This window comes from Sabethes cyaneus, chromosome 3 (genome assembly GCF_943734655.1).
Source record: "Sabethes cyaneus chromosome 3, idSabCyanKW18_F2, whole genome shotgun sequence".
Classification (NCBI taxonomy): domain Eukaryota; kingdom Metazoa; phylum Arthropoda; class Insecta; order Diptera; family Culicidae; genus Sabethes; species Sabethes cyaneus.
In genome coordinates, this window is record NC_071355.1 from 226,895,933 (window position 1) to 226,916,507 (window position 20,575).

General features: G+C 39.5%; 1 protein-coding gene across 3 annotated transcripts; it reads right to left on the reverse strand.

Moving 5' to 3' along the window:
* Window positions 1-1,217: 1,217 nt before the first annotated feature.
* LOC128739140 (sodium-coupled monocarboxylate transporter 1-like) lies at window positions 1,218-20,349 on the reverse strand. Of its 3 annotated transcripts, none has more exons than XM_053834538.1 (9): window positions 20,238-20,349; window positions 4,506-4,982; window positions 4,378-4,443; window positions 4,267-4,318; window positions 3,420-3,487; window positions 3,135-3,289; window positions 2,927-3,067; window positions 1,946-2,867; window positions 1,218-1,884 (listed from the first exon to the last, which is right to left on the reverse strand). In XM_053834538.1, exons 1-9 carry the CDS (start codon window positions 20,244-20,246, stop codon window positions 1,858-1,860), a joined length of 1,917 nt encoding a protein of 638 aa, XP_053690513.1. In that variant the 5' UTR covers window positions 20,247-20,349; the 3' UTR covers window positions 1,218-1,857. The 3 variants fall into 3 exon arrangements, with proteins under 3 accessions (XP_053690513.1, XP_053690515.1, XP_053690514.1); XM_053834540.1 differs by having other exon boundaries at window positions 20,243-20,328; XM_053834539.1 differs by lacking the exon at window positions 20,238-20,349 and adding an exon at window positions 15,249-15,620 and having other exon boundaries at window positions 1,219-1,884.
* Window positions 20,350-20,575: the final 226 nt, after the last annotated feature.

Consider the following 20,575-nt stretch of genomic DNA (forward strand, 5'->3'; position numbering starts at 1 on the left):
TGTGTTGTTCAGCCACCACCACAGATGTTCTGCCGATAATATTCATGTCATCAAGCAGACGAATTGACTAGATTTGTTGAAATCGTTCCCCGTGTGTTGATATCCGCTCGGTTCATAACACATTGTAGCACTCTGTATGATTCAAATGAACTTGACAATACACCCGAGGTCCAAACACAGCACTGTCCATCGTAGATTTAATCGATTTGATGTGCTTCCTGGGGAAGCTGTTCTCGTCCATGTTTTTCCATAACATAGTAAATACTTGATCTGTTGTACCGACCTTCACCGAAGCCGGCTTAATAGGTTCCTCAAATCTGTTCGCAGTTGGTGATAGTCAGCGAAAAATGATTTAGGGCAGCATTTTGTAGGCGGCATTGAGAACGGTGATCGCTCGATAGTTCTCACAATCCAACCCTGTAGATCTAGCAGATAACCCCAGAGGTGACAGGCAAAAGCCGCGGAAGGTAACAATCAGCAGTGGAGATCTCTGATTTCATCCCTTTGTTCTGCCGGACATGGACACATTAGTAAGTAAGTTAAATGGATAAAAGTGGACATGTTCAATGCTCTTAATGTCTATTCCTGCAACTCTACTGGACATTATACGTTTGATTGTTGCTTCAGTTTCAGCAAACGACTCGACGGTGCGTTGAAGACACGTTTGATGCCACGTATTCTGAGTATTCATGCGGCAGTTCCTCTAGCCAATTGAGCCAGCTTGCCCAGCTGAGCAAGGCTTAAAGCGTTCCGTTTTGCAATTCGTGACTGTGTTTTCATGCTAAAGGTCTTTGCCAAAAATCCAAATCGATTCGTTTCTTAATTTTCTGGTTCTCAGGTACGGTGGTACACTGATGATTTGTTTATTTGTTTATTTGTTATGATACGACGTACAAACTAGTGGAAAGACTCCAGTTTATCTGGATATATTGGATTAATAAACGATCTGTCGGCAATCAAATCATCCGTACAAACGTTAACGGAGACTGACAATTTGTTTGCCAATTTTTGTGTGGCAGAGGACGAGAAGCGCACTTCGTATTTGACCACTCCTCCGAGAGAAACGCTGTTTGAACAGCCCCTAAGCTAGGGCAAAACTACCGAGTCCTTGACTGAAGTTTTTGGAGCGTCTTAGTAGAATACGAAACCTGAAAATTGTTTAATTTCAGAAAAACTATTTCAATTTAATTCTACTATCTATATTTATTCGCGACAGATACGTATTTCGTCTACGACTTGCAGGATTCAGTGTCTGTTTTAGAACTTCGAAGTTAGTAGAATTTCATTGAAATAGTTTTCTTTTTATTTAATTTCAGGGTCTGAGTCCTTCCTATTCCCATGTTAAGTTTAACGCCAACAGTATTCTGCTTATGAAAATCTATTTTATCTATTATAATTTTGACAGGTACACATTTCATTTAAGCAAGATCAAAGTTGTAAATTTAAAACTAGTGTCATCTTATACAAAAAAACAGAATTTCAAAACACTTTTTATGAAAAATCTTTCGTATTGGCATACAAATTCGATAGTAATATCAGAATATAAAAAGAAACTCCTCTTGCGGCCACTAATCCCTAAACAACTCTTTTGATTGTATCACAGGCAGTTACGCAAAAGTTAGCACATTGCACCTATATTTGGAGTAGTATATTTATAAGACTTAGAGTCACCTACCGCTACAACAACTAATTTGTACAGTCTAATATGTATATAACTAGCATTCCTCACACTGTTGCAGCTTCCATTAGAGATTGCAAAATTGCATTCACTCGTCAAGAACTAAGTACAATTGCATAATTATCATGGCCATTCAATCGAATGTTTCAGGTATGTCGAAACGCATGTTAACATCCTCTTTATATTGATCGTTTGAATTTGGATGACTGAAAAACGTAATTCACTGGATTAGTATATTTTATGAGACTAACACAAACACTATCTTACCGATCGGGTGCCATACGTAGGACGCATTTCTTCACTGAAAGTAACCGAAGCATCTTTAGATGCGGATCCGTAATTACCAAAACATTCCTGTGGCAGAAAACGGTGAATGACTGGTGAAATTAACTCCGGATCTATGTCCTTAAGATTCCTCGGCTCCGTTAGAAACGATACAACAGTACCTACTATCAGTACAGTCAGAACACCAATCGGAGTAATCCAATGATACGACATTCGAAACAGTGGAAAGACTCCTGATTCGTCCGGATATATCGGATTTATAATGGTGCTGTTGGCAATCAGATCATCTGGACAACCGTCAACCGAAACCGGCAATTTGTGTGGCACAATCGCACCATTGGCGCTGGCAAATTGAGCTCCCAACGATATCCAACCGGAGAAAACTGCACCAGATACTCCACCCACTAGAGCACCTAAGGAATTACTCCAGGGAATCAGCATCCCAAGGGTAAAAATTCCACACGTAGTTCCAGCGGCAATAGCCGATAATGAGGTCGCGACACTGAGTATTCCTCCTAATTTTTCAATTACAAACAAGCAACCCATGGCAGCCAATCCAAGCACCACCACACTGCCTCTGACGAAAATATTAGCCACAAAGGGACTCGGATTTACGCGGAACAATCCTTTAAGTATATCCTCCAACAATACAGCTGAGGTAGAATTAAGTACTACTGATAATGAGCTGAGAGCGGCTCCAAATACGCCCGCTATAAACAGGCCTGGAATTCCCTGTAAGTGTCCGACAATCTCCATCACATAGTGAGGGAACAGCTGATCGTCCGTTTTCACAAATCCAACCGACATTGGATCACATTGATAGTAATGAGCATAAATCAACAGACCAGCGTAGCAACAAACCGACACGAACACACCCATTCCGATTGTGAACATCCCTATGGACCTAGAATAAAATTACCAGAAGTTAGTTTGAACGAATGTCGTATTAAGTATCATACATACATCTTAGCTTTCTTCAGATTTGGTAGTGACATGTAGCGCTGGACCATGGTTTGGTTGACCGAATTGAACGATGTCCAGTAGAAAAATCCTCCGATTAGAACTCCCCAGAATGTTTGCCGCTCATACAGCGAGGGATCGAAACTGAAAAAGAATAAATTTTGCTAATGAAATATTGGTCTGTACGAAGCAGAATCGACCGTAAGCTTACTTGAAGAATTCAATTCTACTACCAGCTTCAGAACGATCCCAAATTATATCCGGACCTCCGATCGTTATCGTGCCAAGGATGACCACTATGACTACCGATATGAACATAACCACCACCTGCCAGGCATCGGTGAATACAACGGCTTTTATGCCACCCTGTTTGCGAGGGGTAAATAATGTGGATATTTAGTATTTGAAAGTCTCACTTTGAGATTGTAATAACCATGATAGATGAATAACCATGATAATTACAGGACGTTTTATAAAGGATACAGAACATGCTTACCAATAATGTATAAAATATACACACAACACAAACAATCGCACCAATTATATACAGGTTGAAACCAGTCACTGAAAAAAAACAAAATTAAATGAATTGTTTCACTAAATACTTTCATTTCCAGAATAAAAAATATAACGTATAAAGTTATTATTTACAAAGTATGGCCCAGAGATGCAAATATTCAAAAAGGTATGCTCTTTGATCTAACTTCTTGTAAAGGGTAAAATATCCAGCAGTTACATTTAGTAACAGTTTATTCTTTGCCCTATTCTCCCAACCTTCACATTCAGTGTAACATATAATGCGTCCGGCAACACACAAGGCTAAATGTCGAAATCATCGCCGAAGCCTAGAATTTGGCTACTTCTTCTGCACCAGTCTAGAGCCGGGATTCACTCCACTCTGTCCTAGGTTACTCGTCACCAATTTTTTGAGCGTCCGGAAACGTGCGAGCCAGCAACGATCTGGTCGAGCTAAAACTTCGTGACCCTCTGTTACAGGTAACGGGTGGCAACTAAAATGTTGGAATTTTTTCGTTGTCAATGTTGGTCAAATCTGCAGCTGTTCAGATGTAGGCACTGATTTGAATATGGTGCTGGCCCGGAATAAGAAAACGTATCAAAACATTATATCTTTTCACTAACGACACTACTAACTGTGGATTCGCTATATAACATCTTGATTTACTTGGAATAAACTTTCAATGGAGTCGATGGAATGACTAAAAATCGATATGTGAAGGAGCCTCATAGGATTCAAAGATTGTGTAACCTTGTGATACAGACTAATACGAGAGAGACTCTAAAGTAAATAACACGAGACATAACAAATTATGAAATTGTAGTACCTTGATTGAATGCTAGCGCTGGAACATAGATTATCATCGGTAGGAAAAATAGCTGCAATAGTAAAAAATATTTTAAATATGAATGCTCAATTAAAATCGTTATTTTCCTACCTCGTCAAGAACAAACATTATGGAAGCTATTGATCTTACAGAAGAGTTGAACCTCAGTTCTAAATACTGCAAAAAAAAACAAATACTGTTACTTCACTATTTCTGCAGAATTATAGAAAAATATTTACCTCATAGGATGAATTAAGTTTCAACGAACAGAACACCGGTAAATAGATCGTACAGACTGCAACTCCCATCAGCAGTATCGGTATAATGATCAACCAATACTGCGTACCGAAGTTGTAAATCTCCGCCGGAGTTCCCAGTATGGTTACTCCCGATATGTACCCGGCAACGAGGCTCATGGCGACCGGGAACGTTTTCAGCTTCCGGGAACCGAGCAAATACTCGTCCATCGTAGAAGAACCGAACGTAGTTGTTCGCTTGCTCTGACTGCTGTGACCACTGACACTACTTCGCCCCGGCCCTGGACTTTCATCGTCACTACTTTCCGGTGTCTGATTTCGGTTTCGTTGAAAAAAGCCAAAATATATTCCACATCCGGCCGAAAGGATGAGCATCGCAGCAAATACGCCATAATCCAGTACGCTGAACTTGTACAGCTCCTTCCAGTTTTCCGAGAGTGACATCTGTTCAAAATAGTGCTAAGACAATACAGACGTGTTAGCTAATATTAAAATAATTATTCCTATTTATGCAACTACTTAAAATGAGTTCAAGCTTGAATACTATATTTAAAGATAGACAGTTGGGACTGCAATTTTGATTTATACCAAACTCGGACACACCACGACTGAGCAACGAGGAGCCACAAAACTTGACAACATGCACTCTTTTATTTTTTTATCGAACATTCCAATAGTAAACATTCTATTTTTAAGTGCAAGTAAACAAATTACAAAAATAGCGCATGCTTGAACAGCCACAACACACTTAATTGGTAAACCCAACAAACGTAAAACATCCTTTTTAACAAACTGGATGCATGCTGCCACTACTCGCATAACAGTCCCATTTATATAGGAAACTCTATAGAAAATAAGACTGTTATGCGAGTAGCGGCAGAATCAATCTATAGTAGATAAATACAATGGTTAAATTTTAAGCTATTTTCGGCGATGACATGACTCATGTCACATGAGCACGCTGTAGCGCCTTCGATATACGTTAATCATTTGCACAATTATTTAACACCCACGTCTAATATTTAGCCTTTGCCAATTATAATCCATTTCATAATCCTTTTTCGGTAGAGATGAATCACTTTCAACATCTCATACCAAAAACCGTACGTTGCCGTACATAAGAACTAGTACGAACTATGCTTCTTATATCGAAAGCTTCAAGTTCTGAACAGTTACAATTTCATGTTGAACTTTGTCAATGTGATCAAACTCGAGATGTCCGATGAGAGCGGGTCAAAGGGCCTGGATATATAAAGATACCACAGTGGGAAGAGATGTTCACGAAAAGCAATTGGCGCCAATTGAGTCATACAACTAATACCTAATTTAGGCACATCCAAAGCAAACGGCCAGTCTGAACTGAAACGCAAAATTGTCTGTTTAGTGATCGACAGTTTGTTTCATCATATTAAGAAGTGTCTTTTCATAAAATAGCGCATCGTTAAGTTGTTAGCGTAAACTATTTTTTGTTGAAATTACTTCAAATCAAACGAGATTAAACGAACTAATGTTTGTTTATCTTATAGCGAATTCATAAATTAACCAGGCTCAGGTCAATTAGCACTCAGTTTTAATCGAAGTGCTGTCAAAGCGTTCATAAATTAACCGAGATTGCATCTCGGTTAAACTGACAGCATTCAGTTTGAAGCGCAGGTTAAGACTGTTTAGCATTACGGTTTACGGGTCGATCTGTCAAACTGCCCATATCGTTCATAAATTTTTCCACTGTTACTAATAGCGAATTCATAAATTAACCTCGGTTCGTGCTAACTCGAAGCCGAAATTTATGAACGATACGGGCAGTTTGACAGATCGACCCGTAAACCGTAATGCTAGACAGTTTTAACCCGCGCTTCAAACTGAATGCTGTCAGTTTAACCGAGACGCAATCTCGGTTAATTTATGAACGCTTTGACAGCACTTCGATTAAAACTGAGTGCTAATCGACCTGAACCAGGTTAATTTATGAATTCGCTATAAATGTAACTGCTGGAGTTAGCACGAACCCAGGTTAATTTATGAATTCGCTATTAGAAAACTTTGGTCAATCTTCGGTCTTCTCTGATCTCAACAAGCATTCACCCAATTGAACCAAGTGACGAGAAATGAATGAAGAAATTATTTTTGTACAAAATGTAGACATTTCTGTTCGTTGTTTGAATGCTTTGAACTAATTTGTTCCTCGATTACACAAACATCTAGCCAGCTGCATTCATAAAACTGGATGAATTGTACTTTGTACTTAAAACACTTGATATGAGCACAAACAAGTTTTCGTTTGGAAAGATATTCGTAATTCGCAAAAGTTGTAAATTTATGCGGAAGCTGAGAAGCTAAGTATCCTAATGAATAACGAGCGAATGGCCATAGATACTAGCGGAGCCGGCACCGGCACAATTGATGTCAAATTACCTCCTTATCAGGCAGTGTTTGCCTACATTTAAAAAATGTTTGCCAGTGTCGAAGCTCCCGAGACGATGAACTTGCACTATGTAGCCGACAATTGGAGCCGGTTTCGTACTGCGTGAGAGACATATATACGCGCTGGAACTTGGACACCAGATAAGTGGAATCAATTCGATGCAATTAGAATTGATTGCTTACTTTACTCGTAACCGCATATTTGTCGCACTTGACCGGTGTTTTTTCTTGATGTGTCATTTATGGGATTATCGAAAACATCAACACTCGTAAGTGTTGTGATAGATGCCATATGGCCCTTATGACTTTATCATAGTTCAATCAAACAAAAATATATGCTCATACGCCAAAAGTTTACGCCAATTCGTGGATCCGGTTTAGAACGATATTTCTCGACTCAATTCGCATTTACATATGAATTTATATAACAAAAGAAACAAAACAACAAAAGGCTCACCCCTCTCGTCATAGCTAAACACGATCCAAAACTTAAATTTTTAAACGAACTATATCTGCAACTACTAAATGTTTTGACACTAGCTGAATTCTACACTTTTTGCCTGTATATGACCTACACCCAGTTAGACAGATAAAATATTTCGGGGCTTGCAATTTTTAGTAAAACAATTTTCCGTATTCAAACGGGAGGCATATGGAAACTTCACTTCGTCATATGCAAGATTTCTTTCATCAATCTCAGTCAGTCAGTAATCGTTTACAAAACCCTATACAAAGATGTACTCGTTGAGTTGTGTACCTGAGCTATTCAACTTCCACAAAAAAAGGATGTAATTTAAAACACAGTTCAAAATTTCAAGTACCTACTCCGAGTGATTAGCTGATTCCATTCGTCATATTTAAAACAGGTAAGAAAATCAAAAGGTATTTTTGAAAAGTAGTGAAATAATGAGCTTTTCATATTAGAGTAAGGAGGGGTAAAAGTGCGATGCGGGTAAAAGTGCGATTCAGTGATTTATCGGTGCAGATTCCGAGTAAATTTTCTACATTGGCATGGATGGGTGACTACTTTGACAGCTTGAATCTAACGTAAACTTTGGTTGCTTACGAAGCATAGTTGCTGAGTTATGTGCAAATGTTATTTTAGGGTGGTTTTGATGTAATTTTTTGTTATACGACAAATACGATATCAACAGGAGGATATTACTTGTTGAAAATTTGTAGCAGCGTTTTACATCACTCACATATCTGTTTTGAAAGTACGGTGAAAATAATTTACAAAATATATTTCGCTCTTCCGTAATTTAATCTAACCCCGTCAAGCGCCTAGCGGGGTAAAAGTTCGATTCACGGACGGGGCAAAAGTACGATTCATGGACGAGGCAAAAATGTATATATAGCTAATTATATACAGCTTCAGGCACTATATTACAGATACTAGAAATGAAAGATCTGCAGAAAACTGTGTGCTCTAAAGATGTTGGCCGAAGAAAAACAATGTGTATCCACTGATGAAACAAAAAACAAACGTTTTGAAAAGTTTCGATCTAACGGAGGCTGCAATACACAAGCGCAAAATAGAAAAGGTGCAAATTGAGAATATCCCTTACCGAAACATAACGCAGATTGGAGATAATATGGTTTTGTTAGCTATTGCTGGACTAATGTCTTGGATTCTAGCTTCGAACTTTTGCCCCGTTAGTGGGGTAGAAGTGCGAATCAGCACTTGATCAGAAGAAAGAAGAATTTATTTTGCAAAACACTATTACCGCAGATGATTTATAGTTGAATATGAAGACATTGAGTTACTGCATCACTATAAAATATATTATGTTGTTGTCCTTCTTTATATCTCACGAAAATTGATGACAACTTCAAACATCGCACTTATGCCCCGCCCTACTCTATATGTTATTGATAACGATGAGACAATCCAAAAATATTGAGGCTCAGTAAAAGTTTGCGTGTAATTGGTTCAAAGTTCGTTCTAATGCTGTTTCTTCGGCTCTATGACGGCAACAGAGATTTCTTTCTTTCTGTTCGAAGACATCCAGCTAAAATCCCTATGCTAAAATTACTATTAGGTAGAGCAGTCTCTCCTACTGTTTCCCGTGTTTACAAAACAACATCAACAGCTGATAGTGTTTTAAAAACAATACCTAGTCACCTGATCGTTTACGTTTGTTTTACAAAACATGTTAATACTTTTTATTTCGATTCATCAGAGTTTTCTCACCTATCATAAATGTGACGAAAACCATCATTTCAATATGTTTCTCTGCATAAAAGTAGTAAGTTTGAAAATATACTATAGACTGATGAAATATTGTTTGTTAATCACATTATTTATAAATAGAGATAATAATTGACCCAGTGCCAACTAAGAAATGTTAGCATCGCTTCATTTCCCTCAGGTAAAACCAAGGGGGGTATATGTTCTTCCAATCCAAAGTTTGGTAGTACATTGCGCAACTTCAAAGTGAACCTTATTTGCAGCCGTTCGTTGTTCATGATCTGTCAGCGAAATTCACCCGTGTGTCACCGGAGGAAATCAGCATGGGGGGGTTCTTAAAAGGAGGGATTATCCCCAATAAGAGGGAAGGTCATAAGCATAACTCCAGAACGCCTTGACCGCTCTCCACTAAACTTGGCACACATGTTTCTTGACATAAGGGAATCAGCACTAAAAAAACGGCAAGTAAAAGGGGTTGTTGGGTTTAGACCGATTGCAGTTGTGCAAGTGATTGTGAGAAAAGAGGGGTGTTCCACCGAGGAGCGATATATGAAAAGGAAACCACATGCTCCTTGACCTCTTTGACGCAAAAGAATGAACGCAGGGAGATTGGACAAAGGGAAAGTCACAGAACAGAAGTGGAAGTAGAAATCCAAATACGTACATGCTACTTTCTACAGAAACTAGCGAACCTGGCGGTAGCGAGTCACTTTTTTCCACGAAAACACACGAACGCATACGAATGCACATGAAAGCATGTGCAAGCTGCTATGCGATTGGCAGCGAGCGTTCTGCGTATATTGCTGTTAATTGCTTCTATGCGAAAGCCTTCCCAAAGAAAAATAAACACAAAATAGACACTGTTATCAGCTTTGATCGCCGAATCGTTCGGACTTCCACTTCTGTTCTGAGGGAAAGTGGTCCCTAACAAAGAGGGAAGTTCCAAGTGGCAGTGAGAAAAGAGGGGGTTTCCACTGAGGAGGGGAAAAGGACTTGTTTCTTTCCGGTATAGGGATTTTCAGAGAGCAAACAGATGCATAATTAGCTACGTAACAGAAGAAGGAGCTGACTGGGAGGAAACCAAGAGGGAGACGGGGAACGTGAGTATGAATGTATATTCCGCCATAACTCCGGAACATCTCGACGGTTCTTCATCAAATTTGGCACACATGGAATGAAATTAAAGGTTGGCACACATGTTCTTCTTTAACGTAAAAGAATCAGCATAGGGAGATTGACAAAAGAGGGGGTGATCTTTTACAAGGGGGAGAAAGGTTGTAATGGGGAAAGGGGTACGGTTATCTTGCATTTGGGCCGATAGCAGTTGTACAAGTGGCTGAATCGCAAGAAAGGGTTTCTGAAAGAGATTGATAAGGTGATCATTGACAAGGGGAAAGTTGCCCGTAAGGGCTTTTACGAGAGTGCGAGGCCTCACGAGTAATCGGTATCAGCAGCTTGGGCTGCCATTGCATGACGTCATTACGAACGAGAGCGACGACCGTTAGTTAGTTAGCTGTTGAATACACACTCGCAAAAACTCTTCGCAGTGCATGAATAAATCAGAGCGACAGTCCGAAAGGGATCTTAATGCTGGCGTGTTCATTAAAATGAGTAGGCGCAACACTCACGTCGATCGGGACGTTTCTGATCGGAACAGACCCGATCAGAATGTAGAATCGAACCAACTGTCTCTGTGAAGATTGGGAGCAATGATAATTCATATAATTTCGTCAGCTCATCATACCTCAAGGAAGCAATCTCGTCTCTCTACCATTCTCGAAATTTTTTAATGATGCCCATTTTGTCATCCAAGCAGGACACAAACTACCCTATGCGGTGATTTCAAACTGTTTTTTTGTCATTCGATCGATCGTAAACTGTATTGAACTGCACACAACACAAAACATTCGATTTTGCAAGACTACAGTGTCTATTGTCAAACGCACGCAAGTGTGTCAACATTTAAGGAACTTGGGATACTCAGTAATCTAGAAAAAAAAGTTACCAAAGAATAAAAAAAAACCTGTAAAACCGTACGTTTTTTCGTTATAATCAAGACACGAATTGTCTCGGTTAATTGGAACTCCCGATACCCCAGTCCGAGCTGTGTGGTGCCAAAGAAAGTAAACTTTTGAGTAGAACATGTTTTTTGAATCTGAAATACAAAATCAATTTCACTTTGTTAAATATACATTCTTTGTTCGTTTCTTCAAATTTTCTTCGTTCGATAAACATGTTTACAAAACATTATTCCAAGAATAACTTCAAATTGGAAAAGCATGACGCATGTAACTTACTTACTGTACATTACAATTCGCTGGCAGAGAACACCTTAAAAAGAAAACGTCACATAACAAAGCTGATAGGGTAAATGATTTTGAAATGGACCTAGTCGAATTCTGATCTTGAATGGACCTATTTTTAAATAAGAATTTTAGGATATAATTATCAAGTCTTTGTACTGTATTTAGCTTTTATGATTATCTTTAATCATTTCTGAACGTAAATATACTAAAATTAAATTAAAATTATAGCCAAAACTACTTTATTGCCGCGTATTTAAAAGTAGCTGTTTTTCAGCGTTTTGGCAGTCACCATAGAGTATTTTCAAACTGTTACTACCCGGAACCCTTCTGGTTTGAAATAAAACAATACTCTTAAAATCATGCTAAAATATGTGTAATTTCAATTTAGGTATTTAAAAGTTCAGTAAAATCAGTAAAATCTTCAAATTCTTGAAAAATGTTAACCCCCTTTTTTGATCTTGAATGGACCTAGTATTGATTTTAGAATGGACCTAGTTTTGCGCTCCGAGACATCACTGCCGGTAGCTATCATTGCCTACCACCAACGAACACGCCGTTGTATATTCCATAAAACTGCTTGTTGTCACTATAGTATCTCTGTTTATAATTAATCTATAAGCACGGGATATTGAAAGTAAGCTTGATTTATAGCCTAAATAAAAACTTAATTATATTGATAAAACTAACTATCACTCATCCTTTTTCGTAGTTGCTTCATAGTGTTTGTATATTGTAGCCTCTAGTTTTGAAACTAAAAAGTCTTCCTAATTAGTTAGGTAACATATGTCATTTTATGCCTAAAATAATATAAACTTAATTTGTACAAAATCGGTATTGTACAAAAATTTTAACCATCGTTGATTAAAAGATAATATGGATCAAAAGATAAGAGGGATACTAACTGCCTTCTGTTAAGGGGGCATAGTATCTTTTCAATTTTTTAAAACCTAAATTTTTTGATCGATTATTTCGAAAGATTAACATTTTGACCATATGTGTTTGAAGTCGTTTGCATGAATTCCAAATATTGACAAAGTTACAGCTATTTGTACCACGCATGTCCGGAGCGATTAAACAACGAGTAAAAACTTCAACGTCGTTTTTCTCGAAACCAGATTTTGAAAGTCGGTACCATAAATATCTCAAGAACGGCTCAAGCAATTCTTATGATTCTTTTTTTGTTTGAAAGCCAACAAAATTATCTAGTGTTTGACCCATCCTTTTCTTGATATTGTAATTTTTGTATTTTTTAGAAATGTTTAAAGTCAATTTTTTCGCTTAAAAACCATACTTTTATGTATTAATTATCGCCATTTTGTTATGTGTTCGGATTCTAAAAAAGGATGGATCAAACACGAGATAATTAAATGTTCTTTCATGTCGTTTTGGAATTTTTCAATTCGGATAAGCCCCCAGCGCCAATCCATGGTACCGCAATTCATGGTTTTTTTGAACGACTATCTTCAAGGAGCCGTAGGGGCAAGGGCCAAATCTGTTCTTGCTTTTAATATATACGTTATTATTTTCCATGCAAAAAGGTACGAAAAGAAGACAAAAACGAGAGAATTTTTTTGGACGATTTTCGGAAACTACGAATTCGAATTTCCATTTCTGTTTCGTGCTAGAAGGTTAAGTACACTCAATTTTCGAGTTTTTCAGGCTGTAGAGCATACGGACAATTGATTTTAAACTCATAGCCTACAAATTTTTTTTAGCCCCCCGATTTTTCAAGCCAATTTCCAAAGGGGGGGTGACAAAAACTTAAAAAATATTTGGCAAAGACCTTATATTCCGCCGATAAGTAAGCAGGTTGACTTCACATCACCTTTTGATCGATTGACAGATCGATTAAAAATCAGTTTAGTAAAATATTCAAAATCATGCAACCCGACTAACGTTGTACTACGTCATCCGTGGTCGCATCTTATACACAACCCCTCTGATTTTTTTCTTGGGGGATGTAAAGTCTTCTTTAAGCACCTCTCCCCTCTGACTTGTGACAAAATTAATACCTCCTTGTCCACCGAAATTGAGTGACCCTGAGATCTAAAATATTCAACTGTACCAGATAGAAAATAGGAAGGTTCACCTATTTTCTATCTGGTACAGTTCTTCATCGACTATCATTTAAAATTAAAACCTTGTATCTAACCTTACCTTTAAACTTAGTAGAATTACCAAGTCTAATTTTTTCAAGCACTATTTACAGTATGATTTCGAATTTGACAACAAATGCGTGTCGCCTATGTTGCCAAAATCGAAACCGTGGCAAAATCTAGACCATTTTTTAACTGAAAAAATTGCATATAAATGTGTCAAAAATTGAATAATTACCACTAATTAACGAATTTTTCACGATTGCAACGGTTTTATATTCAAAATGTTCGACAGGGGCTGTCGCAAACCTTTAGATACTTTGCAGTAAGACGTAGTCCTACGTCAGTAAAAGTCTGACCTTTCGAAATATGTAGTCACTAAATAAAAACTCGAACCTCACTGTACTTAATAAACTACGTTTAATACAAGTTATATTACATATTTTTAATGAATGGTTTAAATTTTTGAAACTAATAGGCGACATAATTTTTTTATGACGTAGAAATCGTTTCAACCATATCTGAACAACAGGTAATAATAAATTTCCAATATACAAATGTCACACACAGATACATACATAACGCATATCAAGTCACTGAAACATTGTTCAATTGTTGGGCTGACATAAAAACAAGACCCTCGGCGACTGTGACTGATTTCAAATTTTTCAACCGACTTTCATACCTTTCTAACAGAGTATAAGAAAGGTAAAAGCTGTTCAACCTTGTGTCCTATTAATAAATAGCAGTAGTATAGTGGTACTATTAAAAAAAAGTTCTTTGTTATTATTTTGTTCATTTACATGGAAGAAACTATGACAATCCAAATTTAGGTCCATTTCAAAATCAAAAATAGGTCCAATTCAAGATCATGTTGGGTCCATTCAAGATCAAAAATAGGCTTTGGTTAAAAACGATATATTTAATAAAAGTTTCATCAATTATACATTTTTAAAGTACTGATAATGTAGAAAAAAGGTGGTACTTTCCAACAAATAGTAACATCACCACATATTATTTATAAATGACGAGTAAACTGAGCAGGAGTGCGAGTGGTGGTGTTAAAAAGCGCTAAATAGGTCCATTCAAGATCAATTACCCTAAATATTTTTATCTTAGCAACTCAAGCCGTAAGCTGCTTCCCGCTGGAACAGGTTTCGGTTTCCTTTCTGATGCCTCATATATGTAAATACATAAACGCAGCCCGCAAGCCGGTTTCAGCTGATCGAGCATGCGTTACTTTTATCCATGCACTTGAACTGCCTCACTCACTTTGGCCTTTCCATTCTTCCGCTCTAGCACCGTTAAACAGTGCTTAACCAATATCTAAACTAGTAGTTATTCACCCCAGCCCATCATAATTTTTTTATCAGAACATTTACCAACAAATGGTAAACGCATAATCAAATTTGCTACGTAATCCAACAGCCGCAGTTGTGAACTTTGGACTTTGCTGTTTCGATGCAATCGATTACTCCTTCTGTTCCGTCGGGTCGGCAAAGCAATGCAACGTAGACGTGTATAAATAGAGCCGATTAGATCGTGACTAGAACCCGAAGACGCCTATCTATAACTTGTCAACCGAAGAATTGCTTGAAATACACTTTGTACGTAGCACACAAACCTTACGTAATGTCTACACATGTTAATTGAAATACAATTGCAAACACTCAATATCGTCAACTTAATAAAGATAACAGGAAAAACATACTTTTAGTTGGTGACGATATATGCACAACACCTAGTAGCGTACTGCTGAAGAATGTAACAACGCAAAGTCCGGTTCAGTCAACAGCTTCGGCACGACTGTCGCTAGCACTCTAGCAGTAACAGTAAGCAAATCGCTGATCGATTACACGCGCGGCGCGAGTACGCAGCTCACACTGATTGTTAGCGAATGTGGAGCACTGTCAGCAGGCACTGATGTGTTACATTGTCGAACTCTGACACCTAACATAACGAACGAATTAACCTCATTGAAACAATGGAAACAGTTGTGTTCAAAACAAAACAAACATATCAATCCGCATTTTGCATGCATTTGTAGTGATATGATAAATCTTGTTACTAAGAGATATTGATATAAATTGTAGTTTGTGGTTCTCTCTGAGTAATAAAATAGCAAACAAAAAGACTTAGTATGAGCTTCATGACAGTCTGTCTTATCGACAATAATAAACTTTGCACTGTAAAAGTCTGTGGTTTAGTCGTACTCGTTTAGTTGATTCCTCACGTTATGGAGTATTGTTCGTGTGAGTAATCATAGCGAGCACGTCTTTTGCCTTTCTTATCCAAGAAAGGCTGGAATTTCACTTCACGAAAATTTTTCGTTTAGGCTTGGAAGAAGTAGGTTTCCTTTGAAACTGGGTTTTCTTTAAAGCAATTGAACAGATTTCAGATTTATTTTTAAGGTGTTATAAAATAAAATTCAACAAAAATGCAATTATCGGCTTAAAACCGCGAAATCGTTCCAGTCGTCTTCATTTGGCAATTTATTTGAACAGATGTGTACCATTTATTTTGCCTGGTAAATGGCTGGATAATGCGGAATCTAACAACTCTTATCCAGCAACTCCGATCCCGACCTCCTCGTGGTACCAGGCGGAATACGAGCAACCTTAGCGGAGATCGGGTAACCAACCCCGGTGGAAACTAAGGTTGTATACTAACCGGGAAGGAGGTATAGTGAGTCTCGGCACTATAAGATGGCAGCCCCATCGCGAGACTCGGTAGTGTTGCCCCAGTACGGCTACACACCTAAATTAAATCACTAACAAAATTCAAGCAAATTCGGAGCGAAATATTCGGCATCGACCTAGGCGACGGAACAAGGACTCGGTATTTGGAACTGCAAATCGCTAAATTTCGCAGGTTGCGAGCGGGTGCTGATTGAACAGCTTGAACCTCGCAAACTCGGCATCGTAGCTCTGCAGGAAATCTGTCGCAAAGAAGAGAAGGTATGGAAAATCCGTGGCGGAAAGGCCCAGTCTTACCAAAGCGGTGGCGCTACCAACGAACTGGCTACGGGCTTTGTAGTGTTGGGCGGAATGCAGGATCGCTTGATAGATTGGAAGGCGATCAACGAGAGAATGTGTGTATTGAGGATAAAGGGCCGTTTCTTCAATTATAGCATCATTAACGTGCACTGCCCGCACGAAGGTAGACCCTATGATGAGAAAGAAGCGTACGTACGTACGCACCCGACGGAGTGCGGATATTGATTCTGACCATTACCTAGTAGCAGGACATGTGCGCTCAAAGCTGTCCACCGTATACCGGACACGTCAAAACCGCCCTCCTCGGCTGAATATCAGGCATAACCCGCAAACTGCCGAGAACTACGCGCGAGTACTGAACGAGGCAATGCCTTCTTCCGAGGAGTTAGGTGCTTCAAACCTCGCAGACGGTTGGGGCAGAATACGCTCGGCCATCGGAGGCACTAGGTATTGAGCCTCGGAGTACACAAAATGATTGGTTTGATAGGAATGCCAACAAGCGGTGGAGGGGGAAAAACTGCATGGAAAAATTATCTAAGAAAAATGATCTAATCTACCCAGGAGCGCCTATGGAAGATAGTAATGTTCTAGCACCTGATCTCCAAGAAGTCAAACGAGAAATCAGGCTGCTGAAGATCAATAAATCCGCTGGAAAGGGCCGCCTACCGTCAGAGCTTTATAAACATGGCGGAGAAACGCTAGCAAAGGCTTTACACTGGGTTATTTCGAGGATTTGATAGGGGGAAAAGCTACCGGAGGAATGGATGGAAGGAGTGGTTTGTCCCATCTACAAAAAGGGTGCTAGACTGCTGCAACTATCGTGGTATTACGTTGGTAAACGCCGCCTACAAGGTACTCTCCCAGATCCTGTTACACCGGCTGTCACCGATAGCACAAGGTTTCGTAGGGAATTATCAGGCGGGGTCATGGGGGCTTGCGCAACTGCGGACCAAATTTTTACTATCCGACAGATCTTGCAGAAATTTCGGGAGTACAACGTGCCCACGCATCACGTCTTTATTGATTTCGAAGCAGCATACGATACAGTCGATCGAGACAAGCTATGGCAGATAATGCACGAACACGGTTTTCTGGACAAACTGATGGGGCTGATAAGAGCTACATTGGATCAAGTGATGTGTTTCGTACGCTTCTCTGGGACACTCGCGAGTCCCTTCGAGACGCGGCGAGGGTTGAGACAAGATGACGGTTTATCCTGCATGCTGTTCAACATCGCTCTTGAGGGAGTTATCCGATGAGCGGGCATCGAAACGAGAGGCACGATTTTACCAAGGGTAGCCAACTTCTAGGCTTTGCAGTTGATTTCGATATTATAGCCAGGAGCTTTGCGACGGCGGAGGCAATCTACGCCATCGAAGACCAAATACATGAAAGGAAGAGGCTCAAAGGAAACAAACGCGCGTCTTCCACGGACGGTAATCGTTGACGGCGACGAACTAGAAGTGATAGAGGAGTTCGTGTATTTGGGATCGCTGGTGACCGCAGACAACAACACTAGTAAAGAGATCCAGCGGCGCATCCAAGCGGGAAATCGGGCCTGCTTTGCCCTTCGTAAAACGCTACGATCAGAAAGCGTACGCCGCCGCTCGAAGCTAACAATGTACAAAACCCTTATTAGACCGGTAGTTCTCTATGGACTTGAAGCCGTGACGCTGCTCTGGCAGGACGTACGCGCCCTTGCCGTGTTCGAGCGGAAAGTGCAGCGGACGATATTTGGCGGAGTACAAACAGAAAGCGGAGAGTGGCAGAGGCGTATGAATCACGAGCTACAGGCACTGCTTGGGGAGACTCTCATCGTACATCTAGCGAAAGTTAGTAGGCTACGATGGGCCGGACACGTCGTAAAGATGCCGGACGATAGTGTTAGGATACCGTAAGGATGCCGGACGAAAATAATCCTCTTCAACAACCCCACCCGCACCAGGAACAGGGGGGCCCAACGTGCACGATGGCTCGACCAGGTCGAAAGCAATTTGCGACTTCTGAGACGACTAGGAAATTGGTGACGAATGACCCAAGACCGAGTTGAATGGAGACGAGTGCTTGAAACAGCACGAGCCACCTTGGCTCTATGATGAAGAAGAAGAAAAAGAAGGTGTACCATTTATTCCTTTCCGTAATATTATCTGAATTATTTATAATAAATCCTTTTAACATTTTTAATTTGCTGCTGGCATACCGCATGTTGTAAATCACACGTTATTGTATGCCGCCCCTAACATTGGGAAACAGTTTTCAATGATGCTGCGTCTAGGTTGAAGTTTCCATTTAATGTAGGTATATACAGGTAAATAATAGAAACTGGAAATATACGAGTCCTATCAGGGGCCTGAAATTGCCAAACTTTTGCTGACCAAACATAAACGCAAGATGGCCACAATTCTGAAGTAACCAACACGACTAAAATAACGAAAATAACAGCTAGCTCCGCTTTCAATTTCTTCTCCGCCAAATATCGTCCACAGTACCTTTCGTGCGTTCGAAGCTTTTGAACAATGTCAGCTTCAGCAGCAGCGTATGCTTTTTGATCATTGGCGTTTTACGAAGGGCCTTACATCTCCTTACAAATACTCGCGTTTCGATACCCGCTGGCGCTCGCCGTATCATCCCCTCAAGAACGATGTTGAATAGTGTGCGTACAAGCCGTCACCTTATCTCAATTCTCACCGCGTCTCAAAGTGACTCGAAAGTGTCACCAAGAGATGCACACAAAACACATCGCTAAATCCTCTGATCGGCCGCGCCAAATCATCTGGAAAACCGTGTTCGTGCATTATCTGCCATAGCTGGTCTCGATCGACTGTATCGTATGCTGCTTTGAAGCATAAAAATATACGATACGTGGGCACATTATACTCCAGACATTTCGGTAAAATCTGTCGAATGGAAAAAAAATTGGTCCGTATCTGTGCGAACCTTCCTTAGGCCTGGCCTGATAATTCTCTACTAAACCTAATGCTATCTGTGACAGCCAGCTTAACAGGCTCTGGGAGAGTACCTTGACGTGGCGTTATGCCACGATAGTTGCAACAGTCTAGCCGACCATCCTTTTCGTAAATAGGACAAACCACTCCTTCCAACCATTCCACCGGTAGCTTCTCCTCTTCCCAAACATAATAATTTTAATCTAAAACCCATTTCAAGTCCAGTTTCAAGTCTGATTTATAGTCTATAACTATATGAATTTGGGAATTTATGCGGCTTTATACACGAATTTTTGAATGCAGGCGGCTTATTTTTCGCAAATTTTGAAATTTATGCATTTTTTCACGTTTTTTGGAATTTACATGGTTGTGCTCTACGCAATTTTTTAATGCGTATTTTAGGAATTTAAGATTTCCTAGCAAATTTTGGTAGTCCCGCATCTTTGACACAGGTTTTAAAACTAGCACGGTTTATTTTACCCGAATAACAGAACTTACATGATTATAATTTACACCAAACGCACTCTTCGCAATAAAGCAATTTGAGACTATTATAGATATATCCACATTTGCACACGTTTTTGTCATAAACCACAGCCTCTCCTATCGAATTAGCAAGCAAACAAGTTGCATAAAGCCTGAGACATAAAAACAACTACGCTCTTCCTGACCCTTGACAGCGCAAAATTATGCAATATATGGGATACACTGACCCCCACAGTAAATCTTTGATGATTTCGACTAAACTAAACCACTTACCTTACCCATCTATTTAGCTGTTCGTAGTTTCTTCCTTGAGATTTTTAAATTCAAACCATTTAGATATGCCATGCAGTCTTTTCCGACTTTAATTTAATAACTTCTGCCAGCATTCCTTCCTCAACACTAGTTTAGCGAACGCAGTCTAGTCACATCTTGTGTTTACGTTTTTTCTCACGACCTGCTACGCCTGCTATACGCTTCCCCTTGAGGTGAATTTCACTGCCTTCTCAACATTCTCATGCGCACTACGTTACACGTGATTTCCATCCAAGTAATTCACCACAAATTTACTGTATGTGCAGAGGGAATATTCACTTGACTAATTATTCAGCTGT

Excerpts from the sequence above, each read along its gene's own strand:
- LOC128739140 (XM_053834538.1), bottom strand. Across the intron at positions 4,444-4,505 it reads AACTTAATTCATCCTATGAG|TATTTAGAACTGAGGTTCAA; the intron begins GTAAATATTTTT and ends TTTTTTTTGCAG. Across the intron at positions 3,488-4,266 it reads AGCGCTAGCATTCAATCAAG|TGACTGGTTTCAACCTGTAT; the intron begins GTACTACAATTT and ends GTTTTTTTTCAG.